Below are 21,138 nucleotides of genomic sequence, written 5' to 3'. Positions count from 1 at the left end.
TCCGATCCCTACCAAAGGTCCATTAGCTCACTAAGCTCTCATATCAAGGCTTACTGAGGTTGCTATTCCATTGGCCAGGCCCAATGGCATCTCATCCTTGGTCCATAGATCCAAAATGGGGGTTCGCTATAGTGACTGTCATCAATCGTTTTGAAATGGTCGCCCTCCTTCAGCACAATTTTTTCCCAATATCAAACACACTCTTTGGTAACAGGTCAGACCATCAAGATTGCGATTGAGGATTACATCCAGCACCTGAGTGGCTACAATTTCAAGCTGAAGTTTGACCCGGAGCTGCTGTTCAACCAGCGCTTCCAGTATCAGAACAGGATCTCAGCCGAGTTCAACACCATGTACCACTGGCATCCGCTCATGCCCGACACTTTCCACATCCAGGGCCAAGAGTACAACTACCAGCATTTCTTGTTCAACAACTCGGTCATGGTGGAGCACGGGATATCACAGATGGTGGAATCTTTCTCACGTCAAACTGCTGGCAGGGTGAGCAATCTACCCATCCTATCCAAAATCATGGTTTGAAATGGCTCGAACATGTTTGTGGCTTCTGTTTTTTTTATAACTGGAGGTGCAGTAAATTGACTGACCTTTTCTATCTCTGATTGTGGGGGCCGATGATAACTAATACATAGCCAATAGCTAGTATGCTTAGATGCTTAGATGCTTTAGTGCCACTTGAATTGCAATACTACTGTCTGCATCCCTACAGTCTGTTTATTCCTCTTTACTCTTTCTCCTCTATGACAGGTGGCTGGGGGTAGGAATGTCCCTGTCTCAGTACAGAGAGTGGCGGTGACTACCATAGAACAGAACCGGCAGATGAAATACCAGTCCATGAACCAATATCGCAAGCACTTCTTGCTCAAGCCTTTTCAGTCATTTGAAGAGCTCACAGGTAAGAGGCAGCGCTGCCGAGTCCGCCTTGTTCAGTGATGAGATCGGACTGTCGGCTGAGTCATAGAGGCTTGGGGAAGCTGTTCCAGGTCCACCCAAGCCTCAGATACCTTTATGGTGTTGCATACGGGGGTGGAGTAGATATTTGCTTTTAAAGCACATTTATGTGATATAGAAGTAGCTGGACTCAGGGCAGATCGAAACACTTTCCTGAAAAACCTAGCATGAATGTAGTCTTACTCTTACCACTGGTGGCAGCCCCGGGCTGTGACAAAGTGACAAGATACCAAAGTCTTATATCTAACCAAGGCCAACCTGTATGCAGTGTTGCATTGGTGATTATCTGAGACAATGCTCACAGACTAGCATTGGCCAGAGATATGTATTGGGAGTTTGATCTTACTAAACCAAGGCTATCAAAGAACTGAGGGGCAGAGCCATGCCCTCTTACCCTCCTGCAGACTTAGAAATAGGATGGCATTACCCCCAGGCTGAATAAAGCATGCTGGCCTGAACTTGTAGTTTACAGGATCCAGCATGAGCAAATGGCATTGTGGGTGGTGGCGAGTGCGCCGGGTGATCAGGTTGCAAGAAATGTCCATTTATCATCTGACCTACCAGACCCTCCTCCTCCTCACGACAAAGTATAGCCTTCAAATAAGCACAACAAGTGGGGATTGTGTGCTTGAAAACCCATTGAGGACACTGGAATGTGATAGTGATTAGGGCGGAAGTATAGTATATGGTTGTTCTAAATGTATGCCTCCAAAATACTTATAATTGCCTCTTCATTTTCTGATCATTTGGGAATCTGACATCCTTTGTTAAGCTCTTTTACCTAAACAAACTGTGCATAGGAGAGGGTTCACCTGCCTCTAATTGTGTATATGTGTTTTTCATGATAGATGTGTGCTAGACATTCTCGTGTTCTCATTTCAGGGGAGAAGGAAATGGCTGCTGAACTGGAGGAACTCTACGGGGACATCGACTCCATGGAGTTGTATCCTGGAATCCTTGTTGAGAAGCCACACAGTGGTGGCATCTTTGGAGAAACAATGGTTGAAATAGGCGCCCCCTTTTCACTGAAGGGACTCATGGGGAACGCCATCTGCTCCCCGGAGTACTGGAAGCCCAGCACCTTCGGGGGCCAGGTGGGGTTTGAAATCGTCACTGGCGCTACGCTACAGAGACTTGTCTGTAACACAGTAAAGGGCTGTCCCGTCGCTTCCTTCCAAGTTTTGAAACCCAATCCCACAGAACAGGTAACATCAAACACTAGTTCAATGAACTCTGCTTTGGGCAAGGCTAACCCTGCGCTACTACTTAAGGAAAGTTCATCAGAATTGTAGAACATCACATCCTTACCTAACATATGGTATTTACGTTTTCATCATGTTAACTGTTTGACTTGTCTATAATAACTCTTAATTATCTTTTATAAGGCAAGATGGTAACTCACGTAGTGACCTTTTATGAAAATACATTTTAACATTTCATACTCATCAGTATCGCAAGTTGGACTTAAGAGGTAATGTGATTATTTTCTGTGTATATGAGTATATATACAACTAATCAAGGTTTGGGCACACAGAGTACTTTACAAGTGAGATGCCTGGCATGGGCTAAAGTTTTAACATACTGAATTATGTGTTTTCACCTGATAGGCAGAAAAGCTTGAACCATGTTATTCTCCAATGGAGATGAAACGGTTATCTGTTAATCACCAGCCACATAGTTGTCCATTTGACTTGCAAGGAAATAGCAGAATGATTTGATGACGGTGGGGTCCCAGTTATGTTAAACCCCAAATGTTTAATGGGTTGTTGGTAACATACACAATTGTCTGCCTGTACTGTGGTAATTATGAATACATAGTTACCTCCTGAGATTTCAGAAAGCGACCTGAGAGGCAAATTGGCCTGTCTTTCAAATGCAGTCATCTGTTGTAAAAAATGCCTTTCCAATTCAATCAAATAACAGACCTTTGTGCTATAGGAATAAGAAAGGGATTTCTCTTGGGCTCTTGCAAGGGAATGGTTATTTAACGCTGTCCGTTACAAGAGGCCCTGGTCCTGGAAATAGAATGGCAGGTGTACTTTGTGAACCCTTATCAGGAAAAACAGACCAAGCAGGGAAATTGTCTTCCGCCCCTGAGAGCTATTCATTCACAATAATATCCTTCTTGTGCAGATGAGCTGGTGACCTATGAACCTGTTAGTCTGGGACCATGATCTACTCATCATTCAATCATTAAATTAGTTTGATGAGAGGTTTTCTTCTCTACTGTTGACAATCATTGGAAGCAAGTGTATTAATAGATACCAGCTTTTGGATTTAAGTGCATTTCAAAGTTGTCTGTGTGGAGACAAATGCAATTGGCATTTGAACACTGTGACACTTAGCACTGGAAATACATACAACTCTTCAGAAGTAGGTGAAAACAACTGATCATGTATATCTATGATGGGAAGGATTTGTTCATTTTGTAGTATCCATACCTCTTTTCAGTTAGATAATATGTCTGTAAATCGCTGATGTAAACCTCTGTTGTCAGGGCACATTCATTATTTAGTCAAAAGTTGAGGTAGTTAGGTATATTGCTGCGCTAGGAAGTAAGAAAATCAATATTGTTTGTGAATATAATGTTTATTAGTTGTTCCATATAAACAAAGTTTGGGAATTTAATAGAAGTTCCATAAGGAACAGTAGGTACTGTGATGCAGTTCCCTATGGGCCAACATAGACCTGTTGGTTGGACATGCTTATGTTTCACCCTTTATCAGGCTTTCTCAAGGCATTGCGTGGTACATATGTTTGTTGTGTACAATTGAGATTGGTGTATACATTACAGTAGTTGGGCCATTGCTTGGTATTCTGTTTCTTTCGTATATATATATATGTATATATATATATATATATATATATATATATATATATATATATATATATAAAACCGCTCTAAAAATACTGGCAGCCTCATCAACTTAAAGTGTGAAGAGCTCTGTATCGACCTCCCTGGCAAGTTTACGGCCAGGCCAAGGGAAGAACTCTTTTGGACTGTTGGGGGCAAATCACCCATGGCATGCTCAAAATCAAAGGATGCAATCGTCCCTGTCCCAAACATCTCAACTGGAAATTCCCACACAGGTCACACAACAGCCAAAGACTAGATCTCAAATGAGGGACAGCATGACTTAAATGCAATGAACAATAGCCACAATTAGCAAGGTTTTGAAAGATGTTTCCGACACATGCTGCCACCATTTACTGGGGACCCAGACAATTTTACCAATCTCCATTAAGACAGAATTGTTTATACTATCCGGCTCATCTTGCTGAGCTCTAAAGCATTGACGGCATAGAGGTGGGTTACAGAGTGTGACCTGTCGATTGATGGAGGGAGGACTCTGATCACCTCCTCTCACATTACATGTCCTTCTAAGAGTCTCACCCTGAAGGCCTTTTCTATATGACCTCACTCCCCTTGGTAGAGACTACATGGTTGTGTTTGGTTCAATGTTTGCCCATGCCCTTTCCCCGAGATGGCTGTTTACGGGTACTGGCAGGACACTGCTGTCTTGCTCCTAAACACAGCCATGACCATGGTCCACCCCATGCTCACCCTCAAACATGGGCAGTTGGAGCGCTCTGATTGCACCTTAGGGCTGCATATTTATTCCTAACATGGAATGTTAAGTGCATAAGCAGCCCAGTGAAAAGGCATAGCATCATCCAGCATTTCAGATGTTTGAGGGTAGAAGGTGCATTTCTTCAGGAAACTCGTGAACCCTTTTTCAGACACCCAGAAGAGCACTAAAGGTTGGTTGGAGAAATCCTATCATGCAGCATGTTCACCACAAAAGAGGAGGTGGCCATTTTAATAGCAAAAACCATGCCCTTCATAATGGAAGTTGGAATTTCAGAACTCAACGGGAGATACATTTTGTTTCACCGACACTTCATACTCATAAAAATATTTTATTTATGCTGCTGTGGGAAACAAACCTTCTTTTTACTAAATTCTTCATGAAATGTGGAATACGTTTATACTATATCGCATTTACAGATTAGTGATTCAATCTATCATTGGAAACACTGCGCCATCACAATCCAGACTAACTCAAACAGCCAGTGCACTGTTAGAACCGACTGAAAAACTAGGTATGATAGAAATATGGTAGGACATACACCCTACAGAATGAATCGTACATTTTATTCACAAATGCATACCACACACTTGACATTAAATCTGTGTTTATGCCTACCAAATGTGATCAGTAGTATCATCCTCTTCTGAGTGGACAGTTCAGATTATTCCCCTGCATTCAATTGTTTTCACATTCTCCTCCTCCAAGGTGGTACCTGTACTTGGCTGTTTTTAAATATGCTAATTTAAGGAGGAGTATTCTGGACACTGTTAATGAGTTCAATTACCTTTGCCCCAGGAATAACCACGTTCACAGGTTGGGATGCATTAAAGGAATGTATGTCCCTAAAGTAGTCACAATTTAAACCATTTGGAGCACATGAACCCTCCCTGCTAACTGAAATTGCATCCCTAGAACAGAAACACGAACACACAATATTGTCCAAAGGCTGGAGACAAAATAGGCGAGGATGCAATTTAGAGAGGTCATGGAAAATATTCCTATGAAATACTTCTCGATGGTAAAAAGTCCTTCTTCGAGGCAGGGGATGGGCCAACCAGCTGGATGGCCTACACGTTGCCGTTAAGTCAACAAAAGTAGGTTATTCAGGGAATTAAGTGGAATGATGGTTTGCTGGTGAAAGTTGGAATAGGCATTAATGCATTTTTCACCAGGTTTCACAATAAATGATATAGTGATACCCCTCTCATCGCTGTGCTAATCTTAGTGCATTTTTGGAAGTTGTGGAACACCCCAAAATGGTGCTCCCTGAGTTCAATGATCTGAACTCCACCACAATAGCTGATATTAAAACCATGATTGTAAAGCTTGGTAAGGGGAGGCAGGTAGGCCGGATGGCCTACCGATAGACTCCTATAAAATGTTAAGGAAGGAGTTAGCCCAAACATTTGAATAGGTGTTTAAGGAAGACCAACACATTGATGATGACAGTATAGTCTTGTTCCTGAAACCCACTCTTTGTAACTCATCCAGACCTGTTTCCCAAATAAATTCAGATGTCAAGGTTTTAGCAAAATTCCGGGCACTAAAATTGGAGAGGGTCCTAATGGGCCTTACACCTCAAGATCAGACCAGTTCTTTTCAGGGATATCACTTGGTGTACAATGTTCATCACCCACTTGACACCTAAAGAGGGATGGAACCGGAAGGCCATTTAGTGCTGTCACTGGATGCTAAAAAGGACCTTTGACAGAGTCGAATAGGGCTTTCTTTTTTAGATATTAAATTAGATTGGGCTGGTGGGACAGTTTCTATAATTAGTTAGAACCACATATGATACTCTGGTGGACTCCGTACTTAAAATGGCTATGTATGTTCCTTTTTCATTTGTGTTTATGAACTGGGTTTAGGTGCCCATTATCTCTTCTTCTTCTATACGCTCTCACTATTGAACCCTTAGCAGCAGTGCCTTGGCAAACTGGATTATTGAAAGGATGAACGATACTTAATCATTGTTGGTGCCAATTAGGAATGAAACTAGGGTCCCCCCATGTTTGACAGGCTCATTCCACTTCCAATAAGTAAGACTTAAATATCAAAGGGTTTGAGGCTTTTATTTCCTCATTATGTGCCAGTTATAGAGTAAATTAAAAGAGATTGAGGCAGATGGGACATACTCCCTCTCTCCCTCACGGAGGGAGATAATGTGAGGAAATATGAACATGATGCTCACACTTTTATGTCTGTCAGAGATGTTTCCTATTCCAACACTAGCCACATATGCCACTGTGGTAGATTTAAATGTAACTATGGAACTGGAGTACACTAAATGTAGTTAAAGCAAGCAAAGTCAAGGTTGGCTGGGCCTTACCTCACTGGTGCCAATACCATAGGGTTCCCCAAATGGTAATGATTAGGCACCCGCCCAACCCAGGGAATTGTCTAGATTGGCAGGTGATAGAGACCCCAAATTATTTGCTCAGGGGAAACGCTCTGGTGTTCTAAACAAGAGAAAAGTGAGCGGCATGGCTTTGTTACCAGTCTCAGGACTGCACTTAGAAGCTGGAGCCCAGAATGAAGCGCAATATAAGAACCAAATAAATGTTTTATTATAGCTCTGCTTAACTTAAAACAAGTACTTTTTCTCCCATGACATGAAATCCGGTTGCGTATTAAAAACCATCCTGTTTTCATGTTGAAGTGCTGAAAACCAACCCAGCACACCTGGGAAATGGCCTTTATTTAACTATCCCCCCACTCTTTATTAAGTGCTGGTTATGGCACAGCTAGGAGATAGATTGGGACTCCCTTTTACCAGCCAGCAAGATGCGGCAGCGGACAATTGAGGATTTATGTGAAAACTAAAAGATGATTCTGTTGGAAACTCTATGTGGGGAAGGAGTGTTGCAAACATTTCAGTGGCTACATCATAGAAGGGGGGTGGATTGTCTTATGAAATTATTTGACCCATCCACTCCTAACCACAAGCTGACATGTTGGAAGGAATAGGTAAAATATTTTAAAGACCAGTACCGGAGTTTAAAGCCAGTAAATACCCTAATGATCCCTGACACCTCCACCAGATCTGCCCTCTTAGCACAAATCTGCAGTAGCCAGTTTAAATTTCAATAAATTAAGCGGACTGAGTGAGCCAGGAGGAAAGCTCAGGGGCAACACGTTTGTCTTGGAAGCAAAACAATGCAGTGTCACAGGTTGAAAGCTTGGAGGCTGGTCTCCAGAATTAAACGCAATATAAAACCTCACTTTTAGATTGTATCACCTACTGGCCGTGTGTGTGCCATGGGAGCATCATAGAACCATAATGGAGAGCCTTTATAATGTTCTGCAGAAATACTGTTACATGGTTTGTGTTCTTACAGTGTCATATTAGAAATGGGAGCGGATTTGTGGACCTCAGGAAGCGAATCTTCAGATGTGTGTTCACATGATGAAATATCCCCTGCAGGGGATGGGGGCCAGGGGTTTCTGTACTTCTTCTATTTAATCAAATATGTTCTGCTACTCATTTATGTATGCAATGACACAGTATATAATAAAGGTTTATAAAACATTTCTTGTTTTAAAAAGTTTGTTTTTGGATCTGTGCTGAGCATTTTTGCAGAATTGTTGTTTCAATAACATTGACAGATAGAGGAAACATTGTGTTACTGAGATAGACTGTTACTTAAATATTGATCAGTTATTGATTTTGATTCAAAGTCAAATATCTATTTTTATAATGTCTGAAGCAGAGATTTGGAACTCTGGAATAAATGAAGCCCATGATTTGTCTAGATGTATTCTCTGCGGGCAATGGGGAAGACAAGAGGAGGAAGTGAGGAAAGATGAGATGAATTATAGAATAACAAAAAGTAGACAATTGGTAAGAACAGGGTCCATCAGACACTCCATTGCACAGACTACTACTTGTATGAAAGATGAAAAATTAAGGTTGGGAATCCTTTCGACTGTAGTTTTCTTCGAGGTCAAATTTGCAGAGAGCAGTCTAGCTGATCGAGAAGATGGCATTACAACATACAGATAGCCTGCCCAAAGATCTCAGTAGAATAATAAATAAGTAAGACATCATTAATCAGAGAACAGAAGAGCTAAAGCAATGGCAAGGGGCCCTGGAAGCTGGTGATACCCCTATGCAGCATCAGCAAGGAATCCTGCAAGAGGAGGTAGAAGCACGTGTGGAAGTAACATAAAGCCTAGATGTTAAGCGTATGGGTCTTAAGGACACCAACAATCAGTGGTTACAGAGGCAGGGCAATTACAAAGCAAATCCAGTGATCACAGGTGTTGCTTATGTGTCTTAAGGACACCAACAATCAGTGGTTACAGGGGCAGGGCAATTACAGAGCAAATCCACTGATCACAGGTGTTGCTTATGTGTCTTAAGGACACCAACAATCAGTGGTTACAGGGGCAGGGCAATTACAAAGCAACTCCACTGATCACAGGTGTTGCTTATGTGTCTTAAGGACACCAACAATCAGTGGTTACAGGGGCAGGGCAATTACAAAGCCAATCCAGTGATCACAGGTGTTGCTTATGTGTCTTAAGGACACCAACAATCAGTGGTTAGGGGGGCAGGGCAATTAAAAAGCAAATCCTGTGATCACAGGTGTTGCTTATGTGTCTGAAGGACACCAACAATCAGTGGTTACAGAGGCAGAGAAATTACAAAGCAAATCCAGTGATCACATGTGTTACACTAATGGCTAAATGTGTAACATTATCAATGTTACCTCTAAGGTGCAGGGCTGCGCGGTCGCTCACCTTTGCTCTTCTCCCCACACAGAGCGTTCCTTTCTCATGTTGTCAGTCTGAAAAGCATGCTCTTTGTTCTATGAACAGAGCAGAACCCCAGATTCTTTTCCTGGGCAGTAGGAACCTGCATTCCTTCTTCCACCTTTTCTCCACTTTGCAGAAGTCATCGCAATGATGCAGGTCGCATTGCACAATCAAGCCAACTACCTTGGAGTCTTTGTTTTGGAGAACTGTATTCCTTATAACTCTGAGCTGAGCCAGAATGTAAGGGGTTTAGGGCACATCTCTTGGGCTATTTTCTCCAAGTTGCCCACACCTACTACAAACAGACTAATACATTATTGCATTTCACCCTGTTGTTTCTCTTTTCAACTTTGCAACTTTGTGTGTTTAACTGCAAATGAATACTTCCAATGTGAAAATCCAGTACAATTGCATGTTTTGTGATGTACCTTTCATTGTCTAGCTTTTATAATGCCACTTCTCTACCAGTTCAGACTTCACTTATTCATTTGTACAAAGATGCTAACTTGCTGAGAAATCTCAAAATGATGCACATATCATGGTTCAGAGGATGCAAAGAAACAACGTGCTTCTAAGATCGAAGCCCTGGCGCGCTAGAAATCACAGATCCACTTGGAGCTTCTCTGGAGCCCATCTGAGTGCTTTGTTGTCCCCGTATAATGTGTGAGTCACGCAGAGTCACAGTTGTGTCTCTCCTCACTGCTTTCAAGCTCATTCCTATACACGCATCACTTAGACTACTCATCCACAGCTTCCCGGCCAGTACCACACCAAAGTTCCGGCAGACATATTCATATAGATAGAAGGGTAAGAGGAGACGACAACTCCTGCTCTGACACCCAAGGATGAGAATAGACACCCAACCTCACTATACATAGTACATTAGAATACAACACTATACATAGTTCATTAGATTACAACAGGGAGTGCGTTACACTAAAACCTAAATTTCGGTCAGGTGTGGGTCTCTCTCACCCTATACAGGACTCTCAAATCTAGCTGTGTTTAGTATTGTACTGAATTGTTTAATTGTTTCTCCAATCCAGCAAAGTACTCAGTTGCTCTGTTAGGCTTAGGCCTCTCTCCCACTATACAGGACTCTCAAATCTAGCTGTTTTCATACCATGCAGGATTCCCGAAATCCAGGCATTCAGCCACAACAGTGAAGATTAGCTGCAAAACATATAACCCATTAACCAAAAAAAATAAAATGCTCCAATTTTCTGCATACTCACTCAAAAAACGAACACAACCACCTCTCGCACCGCAAGCCACACTCGCTTCATTCACCACACCGCAACAACACATAAACCGCACCAACAGCACATGAGGACTGACAGCGCTCCAATACTCACACCAAAGCTCAGCGCACGGTGAATGCCGAGGTGAACCTGCCAGCAGAACACCACTCCTCTCACTATCCTATTCCCTCTTCACCCTACTAACCCCTCCCGCCTTCGCGCTTGCAGATCCGCCAGAGCGCCTGGGGACCAACTCCGTTGGTGACGGTGCTCGCTACAAATACCTTTAACATTTAACATTTAACAATAACATTGCTCAGAGGCTTTGAAATGGAGGTGAACTTACAAGGATGGCCACTTGGCGGCGCGGTGGCATGTGTGTCTTGTTTGCTGATATTGTCTATTCTATTCACGTTACTGAAAGAGCGACCTGCATAACACAAATCATTTTCACTCACAACCTGCTTGAAGCTATAACCGGGCAGCGCACTTCCACACGTGTGTGCTGTGCATCCAACCGAAGATATGGTGTTGTGTGTTTGTCTGCCCTGTGGAGACTGTCGTTGCTTTTATCTGATAATATTGTAGCACTTATAAGCAAGAGGAATACAGCATAAGGTGAAATATATTAAAAACCCCAGATAGTATTCTCTTGTCTAGAAGGCTGCGGTGTTTTGGGGCCACTCGGAGATGCGGTGTAACTTGGAGCGCTGTGCGTTCTTGGCGCTTTCTCGTGTTTTTAGCATCGGCTTTGACCCATCCTCATCTCCCATCAGCAAGATGGAGAAAGGTCCTGGAACGTCTTCTGTGTACATGTCACACAGCAGCACTTCATTTCACGTGCCTGCCCCCTCCCCAGATAGAGCGCCTTTCGTTCTTGCCACCCTTCGTTCGAGCAGCACTAACGTTTCCAAATTCCCTGTGTGCTTCCGGTGTTCTGTGTCTGTCCATGACCTCAAGAGTTTGGCCTCACCTAAGAAACTTTGCATTACATGATTTTCAGGGCCTCTTTTCTGGGAATGAAGCGGGATTTTACTCTTTTGTAAAAAAAAAAAAATGTTAGAAACTCCTGATCAAAGTGCAAAATTCTAACTTCATGGTTCACAAAAAAGCTTTCATTCAACATAATGCAAAAGGGGCAGGGGCATGGAATTGCGCAGTTCCAAAAATAAAATCACCAGACGCCCCATATTTAGTGCCTGCACAAAGCATTCTTTATTTTAAGCACAGCCATACTGCTGACATGTGTTTTGCCAGTGCTGTATCGAGGCTTTGGCATAGTGTCCTATTCTAAGGTTAAGCAGTGCCATAACTGAGGTGAAGCGCTATCGTACCAAAACATCGAACCATTTTACTGAGAATCCCAGAACATGGGGTTTTCTAACACCAAATTTTGCCAAAATTACAGATGGAAGGTGGGGTTGAGGTCTAAATTAAGGTGACAGGATGCATGGGTCGGGGGCTCCAGGGGGTCTAACCCTGCATATATTGGCACGGAAATGGGTTAAAAGAAAAAAAAAAACTATTCGATGTTCTGGGACTCGCAGTAAAATGTCCGATGTTTTGAGGCAGATCCGGTGAAGCTACATATTGACCTGTGCCCTGCCTTGTTCTACATTTTGTGGAGCCCTCTGTGTTCAGTTGTCATTGTATTGTGTTGATGGAATGCGATTGCCCACATCACAGCTTGCTGGCACACATACCAACGGCCCATTTTGAGACGGACTCAACAGAACAAAGCATAGGCCTTTTGGCAGTGCCCGCTTCCGCACAGGGATTTCAGAACACACTTCTGGAAATCAAGTGACAGACAAATGTCCAATAAAATACTCCCTCAGAGAGGAAGTTAAATCAACAAAAAGGCATCTGGGATCCATGGTAAAAGCAATTAAAGAAGTCAGCAATCAGGTTTTAAAAGAGGTGTGAAAATAGGGCTGCCACTAGGCACTGCATATTCAGTGGGACTAACAAATATATCTAAACAAATGTATATAAGAGAGAGTTAAGGTGATCTGGTTTATCACAACAAAACCCTTGCAATTCTGCTGGTGTGGAAAGTTGTGGGCATCTTAACTCAGCGTCCCCTCGTTGATGGCCCCATGATGTCACTTTTATATGTCAGTGTGAATCCCTTTGGCGATATCATGTATGTGCTTGTGGGTTTTGCAACAGTTAAGGATGCTAACGTTTCTTCAATGAATTTGAAAACTGGATCAGTTATACTATATATTTATTTTGGGTTCACTAATCATGGCCTTCGCATCACTGATTTAAAAAGAGGGAAGGCCTCTGGCCATCCCCTTTGGCCCTCGTCAGTGGCCCCAGCATACCGGCTGAGGTCCATACCCCCACTCTCGTGTCTACCTACAGCTCACCAGCCATGGTCTACGTTCATGGCCGTGCCCACTCACCATGTTTCCCAAACATTAAAGAAGACAGAGGGCCATAGCCGGTGGCCTTTGGGACCACTATACATATTGTAGCAAATACCTTTTTTAAATCGCGCCTTTGTGCTGATTAAACACACTACGGCAAAGCCCCACATGCCCATAGGAAACTGGTTAATCCCCGCGTACTTCCCTTCTTTTTTCTTCACAATAATATATCACACTCACAACGCACCACTCCATCAATGGCATCCTTTATTCCAGCAGAAATGTATCCCTGAAATCAGTCCCATGGTTATTCCGATTATGCCAATTCCTGTGTAACTTCCCCACCTGCTGATGTCCGTGGTAACCGCACAATGCTTGGAAAAATCTTCCCTGTCCCGCCGGGCACTCACCATGTGTCCTTCTCATTTGTTGGTCCCTCCAATCCCCTCCCTTGTCTATGTCATCCCTGACCTTCTCCCATAGCTCTCTTTCACTCTCCGATTGGTGTGATGCATTATCTTTTCCAAGTAAGGCATCTGACGCTACCTTGAGCCTCCCGCGAGATTCCTGAGTAATTCCCCCAGTAAGACGAAAACATTCTGCCACAGCTAGGCTCCCCATCCCACCACAAACTCTCCGACTACACATGTACTTTTTCCCTCCCCACCTATATCCTAATGTGAAACCAAGCTATTCCCCCTTCCAAATAAAAGTATTCTCTTTCAGCTTCCCTTAGAATTACCGCTGGAATCGCTAGCATCGAGAGAAACAATAAATGCAGCTTTTCAGTTCAGTTCTGAAAAGTCACACTGCTGCCATGCACCATGGAAGATATTATGTGACCAGGGACACCCCCTTCTCCATCGAATTATTTAAAAACTACTGCACTGTGTTACCCCAAACCAACAAAAGGTACATTTACATCGCTTTGTGCCCAAGTTGGGAGCAATTCGTTCCAGAGTTTTTCGTGCTGTTTGTTCAATGGAAGCAAATTTTTCTCTTTGGGAAAAGGAATGGGAGTAGGGTGAGAACAGATTTTTGTTTGTTTTGTTAATAGGTTATGAAACGTTTAACACATTTTCCCCACAATGTCCAGTTCGGATGGGCCTGTGTCAAGTATTTTATTTGTAAAGTTTAATGCAATATACAGCGAGTAAAAAGTGATTACCAAGAGAACTGAGCTCCAGTGTAGAAACCACAAAGAAAACAGCAACAGAGAATTGGTAGGACAAGGACGACAAGGCCCCTTCCCTCTAAACGCATTTCCAGCATCACACATGATAACACATATACATAGAGATCTGTGTGGCTTTATTAATAATCCCAGGGAAGTCACACGTGTGAATCAAGGAGTCAGGGATAGCAATGACACTATGTCATGGCGTCATTATACACAGAAAAAACGTTTGACTTGGTACAATGGGAACTTCTTTTTCCCACAATGTCAGCAGTGCCTTGTGCAACCAAGTTAATTAGATGGGTGAGTCTGCTATATACCGAACTGACTGCTAGGCCAATTATAGGAGACTAGTGATAGCAGAGAACTGGGAAATTCGAAGGTGGATACAACAAGAAGGCTTCCATTACTGTCTGCATTGTTTAAGGAACCATTATCTAACATGTTATGGAAGGAACTAGCAGGTTAGGGCATTAAAGTAGGACACAGCAAGCATATTGAAGCATTATTTGCAAATGATTTGTTGCTTTTCCTGAGAGATCCAGTGCAAAGTGTCCCCATGTTACTGAGTTTAAGGGAGAACTTTGGGCACTCTGCTCTTCTGTGCATTATTAGGGGCAAATTGTGCCTTTACGATTTGGGTAAGTTGCAGGAAATACCAGAGTCTGAGCTGCACCAGTTTCCACTGATGTGGGTGATTAAGAAACTTTCCTACATATTCCTACATATCATGAGCCAGATGATCAGGTTTGGGTGACTGTTGGGGACACAGTGGAAGGACTACACAGACCTCTGCCATTCTAGTCCAAACTCCCATTATCTATGCTGGTGTGCTGTCTTTTGCAGGAGCTTCAGTGTAGGTTCTGGCAGATAAGTTTGCGAATATTGAGTCGCTGCTGAACATGATGATGTGGGGGCATGGGAAGCACAAAATGGCATTGTCAACGAAATATCGAAATTGTTAAGAGGGGGGGGGGGTAAATGTTCCATAAATATGTTACTATTAATATGCAATGTACCTGCAGTTTATAGCACAGTGGGTCTCACCTGAAATTATTAGAGGGAAAGTCTTCATTTGAAGAGTGAATAATGATTGATGCTGGCAGTATTTAATGGAAGGGATTGTTCACTTATAATCTGATATGCCATGTTTGATAAAGCGTGACATAAAGATTTGGAATGATGTTTGTATCAAGAGAAATGGGCCAGTGACTTATTTGAAGAACTTCTCAATCTGATCCTTTGTGGAATTTATTAGATCAATGAGGCAGACAGATCCCAGTACGTGGATGGGTGTTGGGTGCTCAGTGACGATGGATATATGTGCGGGAGGCAGGGACGTTGCTAGGGGGGGGGCTAAGAGGGCTATAGCCCCTGATCTTTTGGTTGTAGTCCCTGATAGAATCTCAGGAGCTACAGCCCCCAGTCCCAGCAGTTCTGACATCAGGTACTTACTATTCATTCAGGGAAATGAAGGATCTATATGATGTGAATTCTGAAAGGGCCTTGGAGTTTGTGTAGTCGTCTAAAGCTGCTTGAGTGTGTTGGACTGGATTTCCTGTAGAGCAATCAGAATCTTTTGCAGGCTCCCCAGCTTCGATGTAGTATGAAATGGCAGACCAACCTTGGCAAAGAGTGAAATGATGCCCAGAGCGGGGAAAGCATGCAACTCTCTAAGAACTACACCTCAGAATACTACTGTTTGAAACAGATTCCGCTTACTCTGGAGCATAGAATGTATGTTACACTGAACACCAGCAAGAACATAGGCTCCTCAAATCGCAGGGAATGCCCAAAGTGTCATAGCACTGAAGCCCACTTCTACAATTGATGATGACAGTTGAGATTATGTAGCCTGGGTGGTGGGAGCCAGTGGGCTCAGCTCTGATCCTGTAACTGCTGAAGAATCTCCTGATGACACCTGATTAAAGAAACAAGAAGTACTCCTGGCCTCCAGCGTATCCTTTGACCTGTAGACCCCACTTAGGGTCACAACAGACTGTTGTGCGGGTGAACAAAAAGGTCTGTGAGTGGGAATTCTCCACTTGGAGAAGCCAGAGACATGGATGTGTGTTGGCCCCCTGCCTGTTCAACTCGTTTCTATCGGATTTGGGGAAGTATCTGAATACAGTACATTTTGCCCCAGTGAGGTTGGGTGATATAAGGCTAACATATTTAACATATGCGGATGACGTACTCCTGATAGACAGGACCTAGATTAGATTGCAGATATTAGCTGCTGCGTTGGAAAAATATGCTTGCTTAAATATTGAAATTGTTTAAAAAGTAATGCTTTAAGGTTCTCAAAGTGTGCTCTGAAACCGATAGGTTTGAGATGGTTGTTACAAAATGAAACGGATACCAAGAACGAACCTGGTTTACCTGGGATTTGAGTTGTATGCAACACCTAACAAGAGAAATGCATGGTCCAGAATAAATGTGAAAGCTGAAAAGAATTGCAATTCAAATGAAAAAAATATATTTTGCAGGTTTTCGTTTGTCCCAATGTTCAGTTTTTACAGTCCAAGGTAGTGCCAACAATAATGTATGGAACAGAATTTTCGGCTGCACTCTGAAATGGACTGGCATCGAGTAGTGGCGCTTATGTGGAAGCCGGCTCTTAATTTACTAAACTGTCTCCCAATTGTTGCTCTGCAAAGGGAGCTGGGCTTGCCATCACTAAGATGTACATTCGAATGGAAGATCTTAACGTTCTATTGTCATCTCATATATGCTCCAAAGGGGACTCTATATTGTGACTTGGGTATTGACCTGAGGGAGTCCCGATCAATACAACTGCTTGCCTCCTCTAAAGTAGTAAATCAATTGTTAGATTAATGCAATTTGTAAAGGGAACTAATAGTTAACCCTTGGTTGTTAAAGAAATAATTTAAACATACTTTAAATCTTCAAGATAAACGAAAACTCTATCACCCTGCACATACTCTAAGATCAAGCTTAGCCGGCCTCCTAGTCATACCAAAAACAAGCTCAGTCAGGTTAGGCAGATCATCATTCTCAGCATTGGCCCCCACGCTGTGGAATGCACTCCTACATCTGACTCACTGAAGACCTCATGTCTTTCCGCAAATTACTGAAAACTTGTCTCTTCCCCTAAAACCGACCCCAAACTCAAACTAACTCAAACTGGATAACAGCATCTCAGTGACTTTTGCCCAAATGCTAGATCATAAATAGTGATGCAGCATCATGATCCGAGCTAGAAATCGAAAACTAATAACCTCTAAGGTTAGCTAAAAAGGACAAACAAAATAGAATGGGTAAAAAGGATCAAACCTGTGAGGTGGATAAAAAGAATAAGTTGTACGAGAGCAGTAAAGTGGCTGAAATTAATTAAATGGATGAAATAAATGTAATGGACAAGAGGATCAATGTGGACGAGAGGAATAAAATGGATAATAGCAATTCAACTAACCCAAACTACTAGATCATAAAAAACAATAAAACAAATAACAATACAACTTCAAGATCCAAGCGAGAAATCGAAAACGAATAACCTCTAATGTAAACTAAAAAGGACAAACAGAATAGAATGAGTAAAGTGGATCAAAGCAGTGAAGTGGATAAAAAGCATAAATTGTATGATAGATGTAAAGAGGTTGAAATTAATGAAATGGATGAAATGATTGCAATGGACGAAAGGAACAAAATGGACGAAAGGAATAAAGTGAAGAGGATGGAAAGATGAATACAGGAGACGGATGAGTGCACAGAGAGATGGCATTTAATGTAAGAGTGCATGGTATAAACTGAACGAACAGAATAGACGATTCGAGTACATGAGACGGGTGTAGTGCCTGGGACAGATGGAGAGCACGGAACGGATCGAGTGCGTGCGACAAGTGACATGGGCTGAACCGATAATGCAGGATGAATGAACGAAGTGAGTGGAGCGGATGAAGTCGGTGGAGTGGATGAAGCGCGTAGAGCGGATGAGTGCGTAGAGCGGATGAGTGCATAGAGCGGATGAGTGCGTGGAGTGGATGAGTGCATGGTGGTGGTGAGCCGATGTAGGGTGTTGAGTGGATGTAGGGTATGGTGCAGGTGCAAAGCGGGTGTAGAGTGCGGAGCGGGTGTAGAGTGTGGAGCAAATGGGTGAAGTGGTTGGAAGAAACGGGTGTAGTAGGTGGAAGAAATGGGTGACGTGGGTGGTAGGAACTGAGGATCGATCTGGAAGAACGGGTGATGTATATGGACGAGACGGGTAAAGTATGTGGAAGGAACGGGTGAAGTATGTGGACAAAATGGGTCAAGTATGCTGAATGGAACGGGTGAAGTATGTGGATGGAACTGGTGAAGGGGATGGATCAAGTGAAAAATGTGTTTGGAACGGAGGAAGTATGGGGTTGGAACGGGTGAAGTATGTGGGTGGAACGGATGAACTGGGTGGAACGGATGAACTGGTTGGATTGGATGAACTGGGTGGAACGGATGAAATATGTGGATGGAACGCATGAAGTATGTGGATGGAACGGGTGAAGTATGTGGATGGAACGGGTAAAGTGGGTGGAACAGGTGTAGTAGGTAAAACGAAAAGTGTGGATGAAACGGGTGAAATGGTAGAATGGATGAAGTAGGTGGATGAACGGGTGATGTGGTTGGAACGGGTGATGTGGTTGCAACGGTGATATGGTTGGAACGGTGATGTGGATGGAACGGGTGTAGTGGATGGAATGGGTGAAGATCACGTATGTGGATGGATGATGCATGGAGAAAGGATAAGGTGGGTAGAACGAATGAAAGGAGCAGACCGGATGGTGAAGGGATGACATACATAGATCGGACGAAGTGCACCGATCAGAAGGAACACATAGAACTGATCGAACTGATAGTGTGCATAGAACTGAGCAAGTTCATGCAACAGATGGAATGCATGGAACAGATAGAGAGCACGGAATGGACACTGTACAAAAATGATAGAGTGCATGGAACGATATGAAGTGCATAAAATGGTTGAGGTGCACAAAATGGTTGGAGTGCATAAAATAGAGTGCATGGAACGGCTTGGTGAGCATGGAATGGCTTGGAGTACATGGAACGGTCGTAATGCATGGAACAGTCGGAGTACATGGAACTATTGGAGTGGGCTCGATCTCAAGCACCTAAGGTAAACCACCATATCACATCTCCACGCTTACTCTCTTCTTTACACCACCACTCAACTAGAACACAGTGATACTATGACCCCATTCGGTATAGCTGTTCTCATACCATCATTTGCCTCATACTCCCCATCAACCTAACTAAACACTGCTGGTAACACACCCTCCAGCCTAGGCGTTCTCCTCAGGCCTAACGCAGCCGGAATCGGTCTGGATAACAACCTGCCAGAACTAACACATACTCTTGATCTCTCAACCACCAGACCTACCGCTAAGAAGCAGCTATCACACGAATATCACACCAGCTGCACACATATCCGGTGCTCACACGCACCTTTATGACTCTCTCTATTCTCTCTACTGACTTGAACTTCAGTTCCCGAGGGCGTTCAACCTACCAGCGCCTTGAGACCATACCAATGGTACATAAGGCGCTATATAAATGCAAAGTAACGTAACATAACATAACATGACATGTCCTACATTTTGCACATTTTGAAATAGTGTTACTGAGATGTTGGAGACGGCAACTAAAAAGAGAAAATTTAACAACTCAGAAACATGTTTTTTGGGATTCATAAAACAAAAAAAACTGGCTGCTTAGATTTGTACAATTGGGACTGGCCAGAGCTAAAAGTCTATTAGCGAAGAGGTGAATATTGGTAATTGCCCCCACTATTGTCAGTATTGGTCCACCACAGCACTGGCATGCTGAAATGAAAGGTTGGGCAATAATCGAAATAGGGTTCCTGCAGCACAGGAGGGATTCAGATGAAGTGACTGAAAGCACACTTTTTGGGGGAAATTTGATACATGAATTATGCTTCCCCCCCAGATACATAACCCTATAAATGAATTAAGCACACACATATTAAGTCGTTTTAAAGTGGAATGCTGACTACTTAGAAATATTGTTTGGATGAAATCACTCTGTAAGGTCATGAACTGATGTATGGTTGCTGCACAATATATTTCTTACATTGTTTTAGAGACTACAGGACCGAGTACTCGAAAATGTATGTACAAACTGCATGTGCTTATATTTGACTTATTTATATTGGAAGTACCCTATTGAAAGTCTTAAAAAAACAAATTGGGAAAACACATAGGGCCTGATCGTGAGTTTGGCGGCATTGATGTTAGCGCATGAGGTAAGCATGTTGCCATTTGAACACTCCACATGTTTGATTCTGAATCATGTGGATTCTTCAATTATTTCCCATTTTGGAGTCCCATATGGCTCCATGGGAATTTGTAACTATTGTATGTGGTTATTACTGCATGTGCTAAGTACAACATGAGGTCATGCTTTTGTGTGGACGTAGTCCTTCCTCTCCGCACACCATCAGCCAGAAATGAAGGGCTTCACTTCTGACACTCTCAATTTGATGGAGGGGATAAAGCATTCAGTACTGAAGAATGACAGATGGTTTAGCACTGCAGTAATCTTGGAATCAGACCCAAAGTCTTTATCCCCTGGCAATACTGTCTTGCTCTAAATACTTCTGCATAGTAGTTTCTGCAAATGCATTTAGTAATTTTTGAATACTTTTTCCAGTCGATAATATGTTCCTCTTAAGGTTCTTTTTAGGGGGTTCTTTGCTTCTGATTCCATCACTGGTACTGCCCTGAGGGGTGAATCTCACAGCTTTTCTTTCTCCAAAATACCCTTTTGCCAATTTTATTTTGCTGATTTGTATCACTTTTTTACCACTCAGGTGGGGGTGGGAGGGTAGTGCCCCCACCACACCACCATGAGAGGCCCCCGCACCACCCTCTTCTACCAACTCCCCCTTCTATATACCTTACCCCAGCTTACCAGCTGCACTTATGTGGGGGGAAAAGTGGTAGAAAATACGAAAACCATAAATTCAGCAAAAGTGTATTTCGCCAAAAGTGTAT

The 21,138-nt window shown here is 42.9% G+C and overlaps 1 protein-coding gene across 1 annotated transcript in view; it reads left to right on the top strand.

Moving 5' to 3' along the window:
• The window catches only part of LOC138558672 (prostaglandin G/H synthase 2-like), a 101,074-nt gene that overhangs the window by 63,825 nt on the left and 16,111 nt on the right, over positions 1–21,138 (top strand). Inside the window, exons 8-10 of the mRNA XM_069642674.1 lie at positions 215–501; positions 766–913; positions 1,852–2,109. Of these exons, the coding sequence (XP_069498775.1) occupies positions 215–501; positions 766–913; positions 1,852–2,109 (693 nt within the window). The remainder of the gene's footprint in view (positions 1–214; positions 502–765; positions 914–1,851; positions 2,110–21,138) is intronic.

This window comes from Ambystoma mexicanum, chromosome 1q (genome assembly GCF_040938575.1).
Source record: "Ambystoma mexicanum isolate Mex_15411 chromosome 1q, UKY_AmexF1_1, whole genome shotgun sequence".
NCBI lineage: Eukaryota > Metazoa > Chordata > Amphibia > Caudata > Ambystomatidae > Ambystoma > Ambystoma mexicanum.
The sequence above is the reverse complement of the archived record's forward strand: the minus strand, read 5'-3'. Positions and strand labels throughout refer to the sequence as shown.